The sequence below is a fragment of the Nicotiana tabacum genome, chromosome 3, assembly GCF_000715075.1.
Source record: "Nicotiana tabacum cultivar K326 chromosome 3, ASM71507v2, whole genome shotgun sequence".
In the NCBI taxonomy this organism is placed as follows: domain Eukaryota; kingdom Viridiplantae; phylum Streptophyta; class Magnoliopsida; order Solanales; family Solanaceae; genus Nicotiana; species Nicotiana tabacum.
The window spans coordinates 14,967,478-14,986,789 of record NC_134082.1 but is presented as its reverse complement, the minus strand read 5'-3'; the positions used below and the strand labels follow the sequence as shown (position 1 = coordinate 14,986,789).

The following is a 19,312-nucleotide window of genomic DNA, read 5'->3' as shown; positions in this document are numbered from 1 at the left end:
ACGAAACAAAAGCCTATATAAACATGTTTAACATGTTATGAAATAATAGTCACTGCAAAAGCTAATAGAGCTATGAAAATTAGTATCTCAGACAATCAGCAGTGACAAAGACGGCAATAAACAACAGCAAAATTTAATTTCAACGGAATATGAGGGGATTCACAACTACAAGAAATGACAAGAGCGAAACACAGCAGTAGGTTTAGATCCATGAAACATGGTTTCGTTTGACTATAAAAAGTTTAGATCTTTGAGGTTTATCGGCGGTCTATACCTCTGTAAAATGAAAAATAAAAAGAATTAGATGATATACAAAAAGAAGGTCGACACCCACTAATATGTAGCTTAAGTCAGTTAGTTGAATCCACGTCCGCAGAGGCAGTTAAAGGAGTCAGATTTAGTTAGAAGTTAGTTAATCGTTAGTCACAATAAGAGAGAATAGTTGAGTCCATTTCTTTCATATAAAAACTCTTCAATGTACAGATTAATCAGATATGAATACAATACAAATTTCCTCTATACACTCTCTTCTTTTCCCTTCTTACTACTGAAACTCTCGAACTTCTCTGTAAGGTTCCTGATTCAGCTAGTTGAACCTCGAATTCTTCGTGGAGTTCCTGCAATCAGCCTATCAGTGGTATCAAAGCTCATTATTCCTTGGAAAAAATGGCGAAAGGTGTTCGATCAAATGACAGTTCCGCCGATAAAATGGGTGAAATACGTGAAATAATGCAGAAGTTAATAGCAAACATTAGGGCATTGTCTAGTGAAGTCTCAAGCTTGAAACAGTTGGATCAAACTATTAATGAATTAAAGGAAAAACTTGTAGTTGTTGGAGAGCATCGAAGGGACAATGGTCTTATGGAACAAGATGATGGCCCATCGGAAGCAAGGCAGTCTGTAGAAAGGCCACACAGAGAAAGAAGCCCTATAAATTCTAACACTCATAACTCAATTTTTTCTCGATGGTCAAGAATGGAGTTCTTGAGGTTTGCAGGCGAGGATTTGAGATCGTGGTTATTCAAGATAGAGCAATTTTTCTCTATGGAAAATGTGGCAGCAGAATAGAAGGTTGAAGTAGCAGCAATGCAATCAGAGGGAGAAGTTATTCAGTAGCACCTATCCTTCATGAGGTATAGACAATACCTCCAATCTGCTACTTGGACTGAATATGTCATAGCTTTACCTAAAAGATTTGGGGATGATTTTGATGATCCCATGGAGGAAATAAAAAAGATCAACCAGAATGAGAGTGTGGAAGAAAATCAGGTTGTTTTTTGGAGAAATCTTACTAGGGTTAGATTATTACAAGATAATGCAATCAGTTATTTTTGAGTGGGTTAAAACACGAGCTAAACCTTGCAGTGAAATTAATTAATCCTACCACATTATCTCAAGTTTACAAAACTTCTAGGATATATGAGGCTTACCTTGCTGCAATTAGACAACCTCCCCCTGTATCAGCCACACAACAGGTTCCTCCTAGAAGGTATGTAGACCAGAGGGGGACTCATAGTAAACTTATATTACCAGTTCTCAATTCTGGTAATCCTACAATATCTAAGAGGTTTTAATAGGAGAACTCTGAGCTTGGACGAAATGAATAAGAAGAGAGCTAAAGGGTTGTGCTACTTTTGTAATGAAAAATATGTGGTTGGTCATAAATGCAAGGATATGAATCAACTATATTTGCTGGAATTAGAAGAACCAGAAGGTAGTCAGTGTAATGAAGAGGAGGTGCCAGAAGAATTGGAAGAGCAGGGGTTAAAATTGTCCCAGCCTTTGGAACAAATGGAGATATACATTCATGCCTTGAATGGATCAACAGGTTACAGAACATTGAGGGTCACTGGTTACCACTACAAGAAACCTTTACACACACGTGTAGGTACTAGCAGCTCTCATAACTCCATAGACCCTGAAGTGGTGACTAAGTTGGGTTGTTCTGTAACACCAACCACACCTCAATGGGTAGTTGCTGCTAATGGTAATGAAATGAAAGTCGACAAGGTATGCAAGATATCTTGGTTACTACAAGGAGCAGAGTTCTCAGCTGATTTTTTATTACTACCACTAGGATCTTATGGTGTAGTATTAGGGTTACAATGGTTACTTACACTAGGAGATATCAAGATAAATTTCAGGAAACTCACTATGGAGTTTATATATAAGGGAAGAAAGCATACTCTCAGGGGAGCAGGAAGACAAGTGCAAACTTCTAGTGCTGGAAAACTAGCAAAAATTTTAGGTAACCACTCTCAACTGTGTATGCTTCAAGTTATGCCTGCTAAGGGTAGTAAATTACAATGGTATTCCCTAGAAGCTAAAGACGAAACTGAAAAGGATCCTGGATTGCTGAAATTATTGGATAAGTTTAGTGAATTATTTGCTGAACCCACACAATTACCACCAGCTAGAGGAGTATTTGATCACAGAATTGAACTACATAAGGGGACTGAACCTATCAATAAGAGACCTTATAGATATCCATCTGTAAAGAAAGATGTGATTGAATTACTAGTATAACATATGCTAGACCTAGGGATAATTCAGCCAATTAATAGCCCTTTTGCTGCCCTTGTAGTCTTAGTGGAAAAATAAGATGGTACATAGGGACCTTAATAAATAGACTGTGAAGAATAAATTCCCTATCCCTATTGTAGAAGATCTGTTGGATGAATTAGGTGAGTCTGAGATGTTTTCAAAAATAAACTTAAAGTCGAGAGCAATAGAGGATATTGAAAAAACTGCATTCAAGCCATTTTGAGTATCTGGTGATTCCATTTGGGTTATCTAATACAAAAAGAAGGTCGACACCACTAATATGTAGCTGAAGTTAGTTAGTTAAATCCACGTCAGCAGAGGCAGTTAAAGAAGTCAGAGTTAGTTAGTCGTTAGTCACAATAAGTGAGAACAGTTGAGTCCATTTCTTTCATATAAAAACTCTTCAATGTACAGATTACAAGCAGATATGAATACAATACAAATTTCCTCTCTACACTCTCTCAATCTCTCTCTTCTTTTCCCTTCTTACTGCTGAAACTCTCTAACTTCTCTATAAGGTTCCTGATTCAGCTAGCTGATCCTCGAATTCTTCGTGGAGTTCCTGCAATCAGCCTATCATTAGAAAAATACAACTAAAATTATAGAGAGAGAGAGAGTTTCGGCCGAGGTATGTGGGTGGCGGCTCACCCCCTCGGCTCTATGTAGATCTGCCCCTGAGTACAAGTGACATCTGCACTATTCGGCAAAATAAAAACATTATGAATTGTTATATTGTTCAAGTTTCACAATTTCTAAGAGCAAAAACACATTGACTTCTAAAATTTGAGATAATGTTTTAATTAAACTAACCTGTCAAGTATTATCATTTTAATATAAATTTCCACTGCCAATAATATGATACCACAACTAAGTTAATCTTAAAATTCATATCACAAAAACAACATATGCACAATCTTTCCTTCACCAAGAATTCTATCCGGAGTTTGTTTTGCAAATAAACTACAAGTGATGAACTCTCAAGTACACCATATTTTTATTCGCCTTTTTTTGAAACTCTTGACATAAGTAAAAAGTAGCTCAATGGAGTTCATATGTGATAGTGATCAGTGGCGTAGCCAGGAATTTCATTAAGAATGTTCAAACTTTAAACATATCAATAATATTTTTTTGTTGATGAGTGGTGCAAATTTTAAATCAAACTACGCAATATTTAGCTAAAGAATAAAAAAAAATAGAACTATAATTTTGTAGATCAAAATTAAAATAACAAAAAAATAACGTTAGAAATTTTACTAATAAAAGTAATATAAAACCAACAGAAAGAGAGTCGAGAGCATTTGTAGTTTATAGAGAGCTTTTGTTGAAGAAATCTTTGTAGAGTTTGACTTTTAAATTATACTGTACAATTTATTTAAGAAATAGCTTTTAGTTATAAAAACATACTTTTAAGATTTGTTGGTTATTTTTACAAAAATTTTAAGTTTTAAAAGTTATTTTATTAAGAAATATGAACTTTGAAATCGTGTACAACACATCACTTTGAACACTCTAAACAATTGAATTATCGTACTCAACTGTGTTAAGGACGTTCAAAATTTAATATATAACTATATAAAATAGTAGGGATAATACATAAATACCACATCTACTTGTCCGGATTTTTCAAATGCACACCTCAGTTATACATGAGTCCTATTTTCCCTCATACTTGCTCAAAGTGAAATGCTTACCCCTTTGAGACACCACCTAGCGCAGAGAGTGTAAAATACTCTCTTAAACAGCGTGAGATGCTGGAAAAAATGTTAAAAACTTATTTTTTACAATATCTTTTCTATTAAATGTATTCTTCTACTTGTAATGAGAGCGCGAGTACTATTACTAATGCCGACACCACAAAAATGAGTTTTAAGAAAAAGTCCACTTGTAATTGGCAAAAAATTGAAGAAAAGGAGCAAGATATTCCATCCTAAACAAAACCCACTGGGAATAAAAGCAAAGCAGACTTCACAGTTAATTAATTTGTCAATTAATGAAAATCAAGAGTACAAATACCATAACTGAATATTCTGGTGCACTAAAGTGCCAACCTTGGAAATATGCAGCTATTTCACACTTTAACAAGATTACTGACAGTCATGGAAGACCTTCATTTTAAAGGGTAAAATCGGTTACTATTTCTTGAATATGTAACGGAGAATTACATTACAAAGCTCAAACAAAAACTAAGAAATTCTAATCCACAACAGGTGATAAAACGATCTACAATCATTACCCACACAAACCCTAATTCCAAAACCTAACCCCCAAATCCATAGAGAGTCCTGCCCTGTCTCTTGAGTGCATAAACAACATCCATAGCAGTAACAGTCTTTCTCCTAGCGTGTTCTGTGTAAGTCACTGCATCACGAATCACATTCTCCAAAAATATCTTCAACACCCCACGCGTCTCCTCGTAAATTAAACCAGAAATGCGCTTCACTCCTCCCCTACGAGCCAAACGCCGAATTGCAGGCTTTGTGATTCCCTGGATGTTGTCCCTTAAAACTTTTCTGTGCCTCTTGGCTCCTCCTTTGCCCAATCCTTTGCCACCTTTGCCTCTTCCTGACATTTTTGAGGAATTTTGGAATTTGAAATGAGAAGAAATGTTGTTGATTTGGATTTTGGTGAAAGGGGTGCGAGAGCTGGGCTTTATATATAGCTGATGATGGTTTGTGTAGAGGTTTGAATCGTGGCCGTCGGTGTTTGGGAGTTTAAGGTGAATATCGACGGATATCGTTTCGATCCATGTGAGAAGCGGAGATTGTGATGAGTCGTTGATTAGATGGAGATCTACGGTCGGGAGTGATTCTTTTGTGATAGTGTGCGGATTGTGCTTCAATTATGCCAGGTAATTTTACGGCAAACGGAGTTTAAGACACAAAGCTAATACTTTTGAATGTGTTGTTTTTTTTAAACGTGGCATGAGCAGATGAGCTGGAGTATTCATGGTAAATCGAAAAATCGAAGGGAAAATCAAATTAAATCGAAAAAAACTAATACTACTTTTTTTGTTTGATTTGATTTCAGTTTTATTTTTTAAAATCGATAAAACTTGAGTTAATTTACGATACTTATTACTCACTCCGTTTCACAAACATATTTCTTTTTTGGTCTGTTTTAAAATGAATTACCCCTTTCTAAATTTGGAAATAAATTAGCTTATACTTACAATTATACCCTTAATGAGAAGCTTTTATAACCACACAAATACTCTGGACCCCTTTTTGACTTGTTTAATACCACAAATTTCAAAAGTCTTCATTTTTTTTTAAATTTCGTGCTCAATCAAACAGTCACATAAACTGGAATGGAGGAAAAAAAATTTACTCTTGTTTCGTAGTCTAGCTCTTTACCTTTACATTCTAATTTATTTTATAGTCTTTATTTTGATAAATCCAAGAATTTATTTTTTTGCACTCTTGGTTTGTTTGGTTTCAAAATTTAAAAAATCAAACATAATTGATTTGATTTCTTATTAATGAAAAATCGACTCAAATTGAATCATGAACGCCATGGCCCTAGGCATGTGCTTTTTGTGACTATAAAACATGTCATTAAAAGTAAACTGTTGTTACACCTCGTAAATTTTTGTGTCATTTGTGTCGTAAGCTAGCAAATGTAAGCCCAGAGAGGCCATGGAACACCTATAAGGTTAAGAAAGACTTTAAACAAATGTTAAGCATGTACCATAAGGTTTTGGAGTTAAACTAGAGGTGCTTAATATGCTAATGAGGTCATATTTTAAGGTACTTGAATCATATAATATTTGTATGTTAAGTTTTGAAGTCAAGCAAGTTATAAAATAAAAGTCGGCAAAAAGTATCGCAAGTTACGTTCATAAGTTTTGTTGAAATTTAGATGTAATGTCACTGAACTTTTCTCTCAATATATACTTGAAGTTACGGGTGTTCCACCCACCAAATTAAAAGATCTACTAATTTAGTTTCCAACGCATTAAATCGTTCGTCGATACGATGTCGAGTATAGAGATATTCGTGTTTTCGCGAGACTGCGCATGAACCCAGTTTGGGGGCCCACTTGAGGCAGTGCCCGGTCTTAGGACATCTCCAACCCTCCCCCATGTCTCCATAATAGAGCCATTTTTTGCCAAATTGTGGCTCCAATGCTCCCCCATTTTTGCCCCAAAATGGGGGATGAATAGTGTTACTCCAAAAATGGAGTGACACTATTCATCTCCTCAATTACTATTCATCCTTACTTTATTATTGTTTATATTATTTAACTCTTTTAATTTATCTCTTTATATATACCTAATTATATTTATGTAATATTTTTATAATATTAATTTACATCTTAACTTTGGCGTATAATTTTGATAAATTAATTTTCGTGCATTTATTATTTTTATATAAAATTGTTAGTTAATTTTATTATAAGTTATAAACGTACAAAAAATATATAATCATCTCAAAAAATGAATAGAGGATGAACGTGATCATAATCACCTCCAACGGTAGAAATAATAGATGAAAATCCCCAATTTGAGCCATTTTTTAGCTCGACACAAAAAAATTAAGGACAAAGATGCTCATTTTGTACTTCGTAATGCATTAATAGATCATTTGTGGAGCATACTAGAGGTGAAAGTTGAATATTTATGTAATATTTAATATGAATTTTACCATAATGTAATATGTACTTAATTATCTTGTATATCAATGATTTCACTTTTATTTGAATTATCCGTTAATATATATAATCTATAATATTTGCTTACAAATTATATTATTTTAAAATTTATAGTACAAAATAATTATATTAAATTATATGTGATGAATATGTAAAAAAGAAAAAACAATTGATAGTATGTAAATAGTATAAAAAAGAAAAAAAAATAGATTTTCTTTAATAGAAATAAAAAATAAAATTTAAATAAAAGATAATAATATAATATTAAAGAGGAAAAAGAATATAAAATAGAATATGAAGTAAAAAATGGAGTAATGGTTGGAGTAACTTTACTCCATTTTGGAGGACAAAATGGAGGCAAAGGTCGGAGAAGGCTCATTTTTTATTATTTGTAGCCCAAACTTTGTCTCCACACCCCCCAAAATAGGGCTGTGCACGGATCGGATTGGATCGGATTTAGCATATTTTGGATTCGGATTTCGGATTTCGGATTCTGAAAAGGGCAATCCGAATCCGATCCGAATTAACATTGGATTGGATCGAATTTTAAACTTTGGATCGGATAATTTTTCGAATTGTCGAATCGGATTGTCACAAAATTTTTCAACAATTTAAAGTTCATTCGGTGTCTCTATCTCATCTTCCATCTACCAAAACAAACAAAAAAATCAAAATAAAATCAAAAGTTGAAGAATAGAACATGAAATAGACATAAAAGACAGAAGAGAAGAGAAGAGAGGCGGAAGAAAGAGACATAAAATCAAAGTAAAATCGGAAGTTTGAGTCATTGAGACTCTTTTAGTCTTCACTGAAGAGAAGAGAGGTGCAAGAGATGCGGAAAAATCTAAGTGAGTGAGGGGGTGTGTGAAAAATAAATAAGCATAACCCTAAATTTTAGTGTATATTTATATAGGTACATATAATTTCGGATATCGGATCGGATCGGATTAAAATCATACCAATCCGAATCCAATCCGAAAATCCAAAATTTCATAAAACACAATCCGTATCCAATCCGAAAATCCGAAATAGAGTGGATCGGATCGGATTTCGGATATCCGATCCAAATGCACAGCCCTACCCCAAAACCATCTTTAACAGATTCATGAAGGTCTAAGAGCAAATCGGAGCATTTGTATCTATACCCGCTTTTTTAGTCACGTTTTAACTTATACCCACTTTATAAAAAAAATTGCAAACGTACCTACTTTTTTGCGTAACTTCAGGCATACGGGCCTGAAGTAGCAAAGGCAATCACACAAATTTTAGCATACTAGTAGACGGACCTGAAGTAGCAAATTGCTGAACCAAGTGTTGGTTGAAGTTTTTGTTTGTAATTGCTGAACTTAAGCATTCTAGTAGCTGAAGTTTTGATCTCTACTTGCTGAACTACAGCATATTTTACCCGAAGTTTTGTTCTATATTTGCTAAACTTCAGGATGTTTTTGTTATATTTATAATGAACTTCAAAGCTGAAGTTTGTTTTGTATTTGCTGAAGCTGATGTTTTTGTTTATATTTGATGAACTTCAGCAATGTTCATTGCTGAGAAAGAAGAACAAAATATGTGGTTGTTGAAGTGTGAAGCGTACCACATATATCCCGCTGAATCATGAACTTAAATCACTTGTAAATAAACTTAGTCGACGGTCATAATCCACAAGATGAATTTTCAAAGTATACGTTTCTGTAAAACAACTAGAGACTGTTACATTCATATATCTTCTACACTCCATTATCAAATGAAATTACATTGAAAACAAATCACGAGACACTATATGAAGTTTCTTGCTTCAATTGGGAAGAATAGTAGCAAACTCTAAAAGTTCCTTGTTAGTCTACTCTCAAGAAAGGAGGAAGAAATGAGCGCACGGGTAGCAGGAAGAGAGAGGCACATGAAGTTATAAAAATTAGTGTATAGGTTAAATAATTTTAAAAATATGAGTATATGTAAAATAGGGGCGACCAAATAGAACGCCCTGTGCAATTTTTACGAGTAAATCCACCCAGAATTCTAACGGGAGTTTGTTTTGCATAAACTGCTATGAACACTTAGATACACCATCTTTTTTATTCACCTTTCATGAGACATATGACAAAGTAAAAAGTAGTTAAATGGAGCTCATAATGTGATAGTGATAAGGATTCCAAACTTCACGGTCTGGTAAAGCAGAAAGCGCTTCAGACCAAGAAAAAAAAAGTAGAAAGAACTATGCCTCTCTTTTCATTTGTGTGCAACATTAGCCTCTGTCCCTTAGGGTAAATCTGGTAAATTTGAAACCATAAACAGAGAAAATTAGCTCGGCCATTGCACAAAAATGACGCCGGACAACCTATGAGGAAATCAAAACCTCGTTCCTCTCTTCCCTTTTTTCGGGTCAACTCATCTCTAAATTAATTCTAAGATAATAAGCCCATGAGCAAAGTAAAGAAGACTTCCATCCTCTAGGTAATTTACACAGACTAAGCTCCTCTTTTACAGAGACCTAAAAAAGTAAAATTGAAGACTAAAGGGGCTCATAAGAGCACTACAATGTTTAAGGCCACACAAAAATCCTTTGATAGTTTTGAGAATTTTGATTAAACAATCATATCTTTTATATTAAGCAAAAACAACTAGGGATGCAGAAGGAAGCACCAGGACACAATTCAAAAGTCTAAGCTTAAGAAAATTACCAAAATCTAAGCTGGAACACAGTAATAAACACAAAGCAACAACATTCTACTACTAAAAAATCCACAAATCTAACCCAAAGATCTTTAGTGATGCCCTGTCTCTTCAGGGCGGAAACAACATCTACAACTAAACACCAATAATGATCATTTTTATTTGTTAAATTGTTAGAATTACCAATTCAACGTTAGCGACATTATTTCTAAAAATCCATTTCCATAATGATAAAACTATTAAGCAACTTACTATTCAGCAATAAGGTAATGTTTACACAATCCCACTTACTGTGAAATATCTTGAGCATAAAATTGAACATTAGCTATTAGCCGGTAAAGGAAACAGAAAAGCAAAAAACGTGAAGATTCAGAATGAGTATTGACCAACTCTTTTACCAATTACTAATTTTTGAATATGTAACGGAGAATTACATTACCGGACTCAAAAAAGACGAAGTAATCCTAATCCACAACAGGGAAAAAACGATCTACAATCATTACCCACATAAACCCTAATTTCACAAACCTAACCCCCAAATCCGTAGAGAGTCCTGCCCTGCCTCTTGAGTGCATAAACAACATCCATAGCAGTGACAGTCTTTCTCCTAGCGTGTTCGGTGTAGGTCACAGCATCACGAATCACATTCTCCAAAAATATCTTCAACACTCCACGAGTCTCCTCGTAAATCAAACCAGATATACGCTTAACTCCACCCCTACGAGCCAAACGCCGAATTGCAGGCTTTGTGATTCCCTGAATGTTGTCCCTTAATACTTTTCTGTGCCTCTTTGCCCCTCCCTTTCCCAATCCTTTGCCTCCCTTTCCTCTTCCTGACATTTTTTTGAGAAATTGATGATAAAATATAAGGAGATTTTAGAGGTTTCCTGGAATTTGAAAGGATGGGAAATGTTTTTGATTTGGATTTTTGATGACAGGGGCGTGAGCTATATATAGCTGGTGGTTGTTGGGGTTTGTGGAGAGCTTTGAATCGTGGCCGTTAATGTTTTAGAGTTTTAAAGAGAAGATCGACGGATATGAGTGTCGATCCGTGTGAAAGGCGGAGATTGTATATTAGTCGTTGATTAAATAGAGATCTAAGGTGGAGAACGGTTGTTTTGTGATAGTGTGCGGATTGTGCTTTTTTTTGGTGAGAGAACGAGGTACACTCTTAGACTATTGGCTTGGTCAGGGAATCTATCCTTCTTTGTTCCTATGTGGGCGTCTCGACATAAGAATTGTAAAATTCTAATAAAAGTGAAAATGATATTTGAAAATTAGCTTGCATTTGGTTATAGATTTCAAATATGTTTTGAAAAATCTAATTTGGGTGAAGTTTGATTTGAAGATAAAAAAGTGTTTGGACATACGTTTTTAAAACATATTTTCCAGCTTTATTTTGGAAAAATATGTATACAATTTCGATATTTTTACCTCCTATAGCAAAGGTTGATACTTTATTTATTTTAAATAAATACCCTTTTAAAAAATTATATTCTATAGATATTTTGATTTTTATAGTCAAATATCTATTTATGGTTACCTCCTACTCTTAAGCCATAAATACTCCTTGTATTATTTTTCTCTCTCATTCATTCAGATTTTTCTCTACCTCCTCTCTCTCTCTCAACGCCAATATGTCTTCATGGTTATCTCATCTCTCTCAACAAACGTGTATGCATTAAAGGGGAAAAACAGATATTGATTCTAATTGAAAAACGAAGTTGGATTTGGTTCAAAATCAAATCCTTTTCAACAAATCTGCACAAGTTCTTTGCATAGGGCTTCTGAAATTCCCCTGGCAGTGCTTCCAACCATGTCTCCTCAACCAACAGTTCCTCTAACTTCACATATCCTACGCCATCACCATTTGCGTTTAACTTGGAGATTTTATCAGAGCATAGTTTGTGGTTTATTTCGGCCTTTGCAAGCGATTTATTGACTCCATTCTCGACTTTTGATCGGACGTGAGCATTGTATCTTTGGGGTCTTTGTTGTCGTCGTCTTCACCCGACAATGAAGATGACAAGGCGCTGGAAATGAAGTTGTCAGTGGAAGACGGCGAGGAGACCCGTTTTTTAGCCGTTTTGCTGCAGGTTGCTTGAATAGATCCATTAGGGTTTTAGGGTTTTTCATTGTAATTCAATGTATCTCGTTGTATTCCATGAATTTCATTGTATTCACTATCTTTTTTTTCATTGATTTCAATGTATCCCGCTGTATTATATGTATTTTATTATATCCACTGTCTCGCTATATGCCATGAATGTATTCATATATTTTTTTAATTAATATAATTTATGTATTCAGATGTATTATATAATTTTTCTGAAGATTGCTATATTTTTGGGGTATTTTTCTGTTGAGAACCTTTTTTATAACTGAAAATACAAAATATGTGTGCTATAATTGAGTTTGTTGAGTTATATTAGGAGTCTATTATGTTAATTGATTCACTTTCTATTTTAAAATAGTATAATCTCCTATTTCACGCCGTGAATACAGTCGAATACAGTTGAATACAATAATCTGTCTAGCTGTAATCCCATGTTTCACTCCATGAATACAGTCGAATACACTCGAATACAACAACTGATTAGCTGGACTTCCCTGATTCACACATATTTTTGCTATTGTATTCATGAATACAATAACTTAAGTACATCAAATACATCTTATAATCACACAAAATGTATCTATAATCCGTAATATAGCAAATGGTATCTATAGATGGCTAATTATTACCAAAAGATAGTGCTTTATGAAAATTTCTCTATAATTCCCAAGTTTTGGGATTTTGGCCCAAAACCAGCAATTGGGATGATTTTGGGATTTGGGATTTTGCCAAAATGTAGGCAAAATTTATGGCCCAAACATGAGTTTTGAAAATAAATCCAAAATTTATTTTGGCAAAACTCATGGCCAAATGGGGCCTTAGAGTTGTGTTTGGACATGAATATAATTTTGAATTGTTTTTGAAGTTTTGTGAGTGATCTGGGTGAAAATTTCGAAAAATAGCTTTTTAGAGTTTTTAAAATTTTTGGAAAATTGCAAAATTCATCTTCAGGTGAAAATTGAAACTTTTATGGCTAAACACTGATTTCGAAAAAAAAAGTAAAAAGAATTCGAAAAAAAATGAAAGAAATCTTATGTCCAAACGGGCTCAAGTTCTTTTACAAGTCACATACTATTTTAGAATTTTAGATATTAAGTTTTAATATTGACATGTCAATATTAATATGGTCATTAAAATTCGAAAATTTGATTTGAGAAATATTTTAAGTAAAATAGCAATTATGTTTATTTAAAAAATAATAGTTTTCACCAAAAAATTGAGTTAAATTTATGTTCAACTACTCATTTTCTAAAAATTGAGTTAAATTTATGTTTAAGAAAAAAAATGAAGTTTAATTCTTTTTAGAAATTCATTTACCAATTCGATAGGATTTAAGCAATCAACTGTCAATAAGGTTACATATATTCCAAGTATAGCATGCTTTTGGATCCTAGACTACCCGGACAATAGCATAATAGTAGCTATGCACGGACTCTCGTCACCTCGTGCATACGTAGCCTCCACAAATAGGAGCACATAACCAATTATTTCACCTATGGGGACAATTCTCTCTTACAAGGTTAGAAAGGAGACTTACCTAGCTCCGAAGATCTATAACCGGCATTCCACGCCCTTCCAAAGACTTAAATTGATGCACAACGCTCCAAACTAACCAATAATTATACAAAATCCATTAATATATGTTCAAGTACTCATAATAATCCAATTTATAGCAATTCCTAACCCCAATAAAAAAATTGATAAAATTGCCCACGGGCCCACGGGCCCGGATTCCTAAATTTTTTCGAAGACACTGTTTACCCATGAACTCACGAACTCAAATATATGATTTTCTCTTAATTCCATACCCAAAATCATGGTCAAATTTCAAGAATATAAATTTTCTAGGTCTTCCTCAAATCTCCAAATTTCTACCCATTTACATGCTAAAATCCACACAAAATTGATATATTTAACTCAATATAAGTGGGGGATAGCTTACCTTATCATTGATGATGAAAATCATCTCTTGAAACCCTCCAAGAATCGCCCAAGCCAAGAAAATATGAGAGGAAATGGCCAAAACCCGACTTTAAAACAGCCCACTGCCTCCAGCACTTTCCGCACCTGCGGTCTCTTGACCGCTTTTGCGGTTCCGCAGGTACAGTTCAAATACCGCTTCTGCGGTTCCTCACCAGGCTGCCCTTTTTCGCTTCTGCGTCTTCTCCACCGTAGGTGTGGTCCCGCATCTGCGGCAAAATGACTGCATCTGCGGTCCCAGCTCTCCTCCGCCAATACCTCATCTGCGGCTCTTTTGGCCACTTCTGCGGCTCCGCACCTGGGGGCCATTTCTCGCAGGTGCGGTTATGTCAGCAACTTCAGCCTTCCAAAAATTCCATTTTTGATCCGTTAACCACCCGGAATCCACCCGAGGCCCTCGGGACCCCAGCCAATCATACCAACCAGTCCCAAAACACACGGACTCGCTCGAGGCCTCAAATCATATCAAACAACGCTAAAATCACGAATCGACCTCCAATCCAAGCTTTTTGAACTTTAGAACTTCAAACTTCTACTCTCGATGTTTAAACATATCAAATCACGTCCGATTGACCCCAAATTTTGCACACAAGTCATGTTTGGCATTACGGACCGACTCCAACTTCCAGAATCGGGTTTCGACCCCGATATCAAAAAGTCCACTTCCGGTCAAACTTCTCAAAAACCTTCAAATTTCTATTTTTAGCCAAATGACTTCAAAATGACATACGGACCTCCAAATTCACTTCAGATTTTGCTCCCAACTCCAGAATCACCATACGGAGCTACTCCCAAACTCAGAATCCCAAACGGACATCGATAACACTGAAATGCACTTCAAGCCAAACTTATGAAATTTCTTCCAAAATGCTAACTTCCACAATAAGTGCCAAAATGCTCCCGGGTCATCCAAAAACCCGATCCGGGCATACGCCCAAGTCCGAAATCATCATACGAACCTGTTGGAACCTCAGGTCCCGATTCTGAGGTCGTTTACTCTGAAATCTAATCTTAGATAATTCTTCCAACTTAAAGCTTCCGAAATGAGAATTCTCTTTCCAAATCAACTCCGATTTTCCCGGAATTCTATTCCGACCACGTGCACAAATCATAATACCTGAAGTGAAGTTGCTCATGGCCTCAAACTGCTGAACGTCGGGCTAGAACTCAAAATGACCGGTCGGGTCGTTACATTTAGAATTTTAAATATTAAGTTTTAATATTGACATGTCAATATTAATATGGTCATTAAAAATTGAAAATTTTATTTGAGAAATATTTTAAGTAAAATAGCAGTTATGTTTATTTAAAAAAATTATTTTTCACCAAAAAATTGAGTTAAATTTATGTTGAACTACTCATTTTCTACTTCTACTATGAATATTACTATATACTTCAATTTCAATAAATATGATTTTGTTATAAATATATATTATATTATGGATGTTCATTTAGTATTCCGTTGTAAATAAGCTTCCTGAAGAAGTTTATCCATATGGGACTCTGCCGTAAATATGGTTATCTATTTAGTACTCTATTGGAAATAAGCTTCCGAAAGAAGCTTATCATTTCAGTACTCCGTTATGGATAAATATTACTCCCGTCAGAAGATTATCTATATCTGGTATAGTAGCAGCTTACACAGCAGCTTGCAGTAGCAGCTCACACAGCAGCTTGCAGTAGCAACTCACACAGCAGCTTGCAGTAGCAGCTTACACAGCTGTTTCCTTTCTTCTATAAATAGAGGAGATTTCAATTCATTATGTACATGAATTTGAAGTTGAATAATAAATCTCTCTCTCTATACTTGTCTTGATTTCTTTACTTTAAAGTCTTTATTTTATAACACGTTATCAGTACGAGACTCTGTCATTTTGAGCATTTACTTCAAATTTAAATTCTATTTCAGTGTTCATCTCCGATGTATGGCGACGCTCTTACATCCGTGGTAGATCTTGTTCATTCCGAGCATCATAAGGTAGATTATATCCTTGATGTGGTGAGCTTTTCTTCTTGGCGGTAGAGATATGGATATCACTTACGTTTGGAGTGGCCAAATTTGTGTGAAGTAATTTGAGCCTTTTGCTTATATTTGGTTTAATATCTTTATCATCGCTTGCTTGGTTATATGCTACGTATACAGTACCTATTTTGGTATTTATTTCCTTCATCCTAATGATCATAATAAAGGATTATAAAGTGGATAACATTGTTAGATCTACTTATACTCCAGCAGAGTTGTCACGACCCCAAGTACCGGTCGTGATGACGCCTATCACATTACTTGGCAAGCCAACCAATCAACTAACCACAACCCATTTCCTTTAGTAATAAACCATTTTCAACATATATTTTAAATATTGATTTCATAATAAACATTTAAAACGACAGAAAATATGCGGAAGTCTAAATAACAATAAACTACACAGCCCTAACAATCTGGTGTCACGAGTCTGGAGCCTCTAATACAAGTTTGAATACCTAATACAACAATAGTCTAGAAAATTGGAAAATAACATGATAGAAGGGAGAAAACAGGGTTGCGAACGTCATGCAGCTACCTCGAAATCCCCGACAGAAACTTAATCAACTGAAAAATGCTCACTCAGCCGCTCGGGCACCTGGATCTGCACACAAGGTGCAGGGAGTAACGTGTGTACGCCAACTTAGTAAGTAAATAATGGACTGAAAGCAGTGGCAAATGTCACACCTCCTTTTTGCGCGCCCAGCCCCGAAGGGTAAAATGCGCGAGGGAGTTTTTCCAATTTAAGTGACAATATTCGAAATGGGATTATTTATTTAATTCAGAGTCGCCACTTGAAAAGGTTTGGCTTTTGGTGTCCCAAGTCACCGGTTTATCTTGAATCCCAAATCGAGGAAAATATTCGACTTTCCAAATGAAGTCTGCGAACCAGAAATTCTAAGTAAGGAATTCTGTTGACCCGAGGGAAGGTGTTAGGCACCCTCAAATCTCGTAGTTCTAGCACGGTCGCTTAAATTGTTATAATGGCTAGATATCTGATTTAATACATGTTATTACTTATGTGCTTTCATTAAGTTTAAACCGCTTTTATTATTATTATTTTTATAGAATTGCAACGTCGTGAAAATGCGTCTCGAACCACGTCACAGTCAATGCACCCATGGTTGTTAATACATTCCGACTCCGTTGAGATTTGAATTTGGGTCACATAAATGCGCACCCGAGTTTAAGAATGTAATTTAATTAAGTCGCGCCTAAAGAGTCTAACGCGTTTATTGTCTTTGGGGAAGGCAGTGAAATTCACTAAACAGTCCATCCCAAATTCTAAGTATTTTATTGTGACCAGTTATTGAGGGCCCCGCAATTTGCATTGTTTTATTTGGTGAGGCTCGTCTCATTTTATGAAAGGATAAACCTACAATGACTACATTTTCCTATTATGTCTCTATAAAATGAAAGAGAAAAGGTCTTAATTTATTTACATGCTTGAGTTGTCATATTTGGGTTTCAAATATGATTCATAAATTCTGAAAAATGATGCAAGCAGGGCAGTCCGTTGCCAATGCGGGCCCAGGCCCAACGTGTATGACATAAAACCAGACCTGGGCCGTCTTATTCGCATGTTACTACCTAGTTACATTATACTAGGCATGTTCTCAGTTTGTCAAATTAAAAAAAACTTAGCAATCTAGTTTTAATCCTAAACCATTTACATGCTGAAATTAACCAATACTACTAAACAATATTCCTACAAGTTCCGAAATGGTCTATTCGTTTGATTTTTAACTAGACGGAGTTACTACACCATTCATTTATTTTTAGGCAATATATATAGATAGTTCATCCGTTAAGCTATCGTCAGATGTTCCACTATATATATTAAATAACTACATGATTCTGATTTTTGTAAGCTAAATAATTTATATATACAAATAAAATTCAGAATATAATTAAAATAAATTTAGAACTTCAACTCTTCATTTTTCGTATTTATGCTTTCTGTTTCAGTTTACAATAATCAGCGTGCAGTTGTGTACCTGATATTGGAAGCAAAAGAAAAGGGAGATCAGCAGAAATTCAGTAGCATACAACAACAGCAACCCCAGCAACCAGTAACAACCAGCAACGAGAAACTTAGTGACAGATTTTAAAATCAAGACAAAAATCCAGAAACACCAACAACAATCAACGGATAGAAGCAAAGGGAATTTTTTCAAATTTTGAAAGACTAATTAGTGTTTAACCCTTAATTTCTGAATCCGTATATCAGAATATTTGGATTGTATATAAGGTGTATACTATTCTTCTTTTGAATTTCCAGAATGTTTTTCTTTTTATTTTCTAAAGTCTTAGTATTTTTCGGAATTTCCTCTCTCTTAAAATTTTCTTCTGTATTTTGTCCCCTTTTTTTCTCTGTCTTTTTTTTGTATTCTCTTCTCCTCTCTGCAAAAATCTGATCAAGTTTTCTTATTTATATCCATCCCAAACCCTTTAAACCATTAATAAAATAACCACTTTCTCCCACCAAACCCACTATCTTCCCACTCATCCCCCTTTTAATCTCACTATCTAATATTTTGTCCCCCATTACATTAAACAAATGTATCAACCCCAACCCATTATCTCTTGTCCCCCATGCCTAACATAAATAATTATATCACCCACACCCCATTACATTTTGTCCCGCATGCTTAACATAAAGAATTATTCAAAATGTTCAATTACCAAACTACCCCTCCGACCTTATTGCAATTACCATTTTACCCCCATCAGCTATAACCAATCAATTAATCAAACTCAACCAAAATATAGCCAATAAGACCAATTTCTTAAACAAACTCAACAACAAACCATATGAACACAGATGAATCATTCAACTTCAAATTAATGGAAATAAATTAACCATATTGGGAACCAATCCTGGTTAACTTAGACCAAAATGGATGAGCAAGGAAACAACAATATTAACAACACAAATACATGATTCAAATTAAATCAACAAATCAAAAACCAAAACAAACTCAAATTAAATTACTGGATGAACTTCAAACAAAGAATAAACATGCATTAAAATCTATTTTAAACAACAAAACATGACGGATTCAAACGATTTAAACAACGTTAACAATTTCTGAAAAAATACATAAAACACATGAAACAAATTGAAGAAATAATTACTTAAATTTCAATTTGAATCTAACAAACATTAAACTAACAATTTCACATGAACAAACTGAAACATTAACAAAACAATGAACATGAACAAAACAAAAATCAAACATTTACCGATTTTAGATTCGAGAATATCAAAACAAAATACGGACAAAAATAAAACTCAAAATCCACTAACCGGATCGAAACGACGAACAATG

The 19,312-nt window shown here is 34.6% G+C and overlaps 2 protein-coding genes and 1 non-coding gene across 3 annotated transcripts; 1 reads left to right on the top strand and 2 right to left on the bottom strand.

The window, feature by feature from the left end:
• Window positions 1-4,801: 4,801 nt before the first annotated feature.
• On the bottom strand, window positions 4,802-5,113 carry LOC142175722 (histone H4). Its single transcript, XM_075242702.1, has one exon. The coding sequence runs from the start codon at window positions 5,111-5,113 to the stop codon at window positions 4,802-4,804; it is 312 nt and encodes a 103-aa protein (XP_075098803.1).
• Window positions 5,114-9,441: 4,328 nt separating this feature from the next.
• On the top strand, window positions 9,442-9,548 carry LOC142179737 (U6 spliceosomal RNA). Its single transcript, XR_012708274.1, has one exon. It is a non-coding gene; the product is annotated as a U6 spliceosomal RNA (small nuclear RNA).
• Window positions 9,549-10,242: 694 nt separating this feature from the next.
• Window positions 10,243-10,796, bottom strand: LOC107825453 (histone H4). Its single transcript, XM_016652325.2, has one exon. The coding sequence runs from the start codon at window positions 10,699-10,701 to the stop codon at window positions 10,390-10,392; it is 312 nt and encodes a 103-aa protein (XP_016507811.2). The 5' UTR covers window positions 10,702-10,796; the 3' UTR covers window positions 10,243-10,389.
• Between the last annotated feature and the right edge of the window lie 8,516 nt (window positions 10,797-19,312).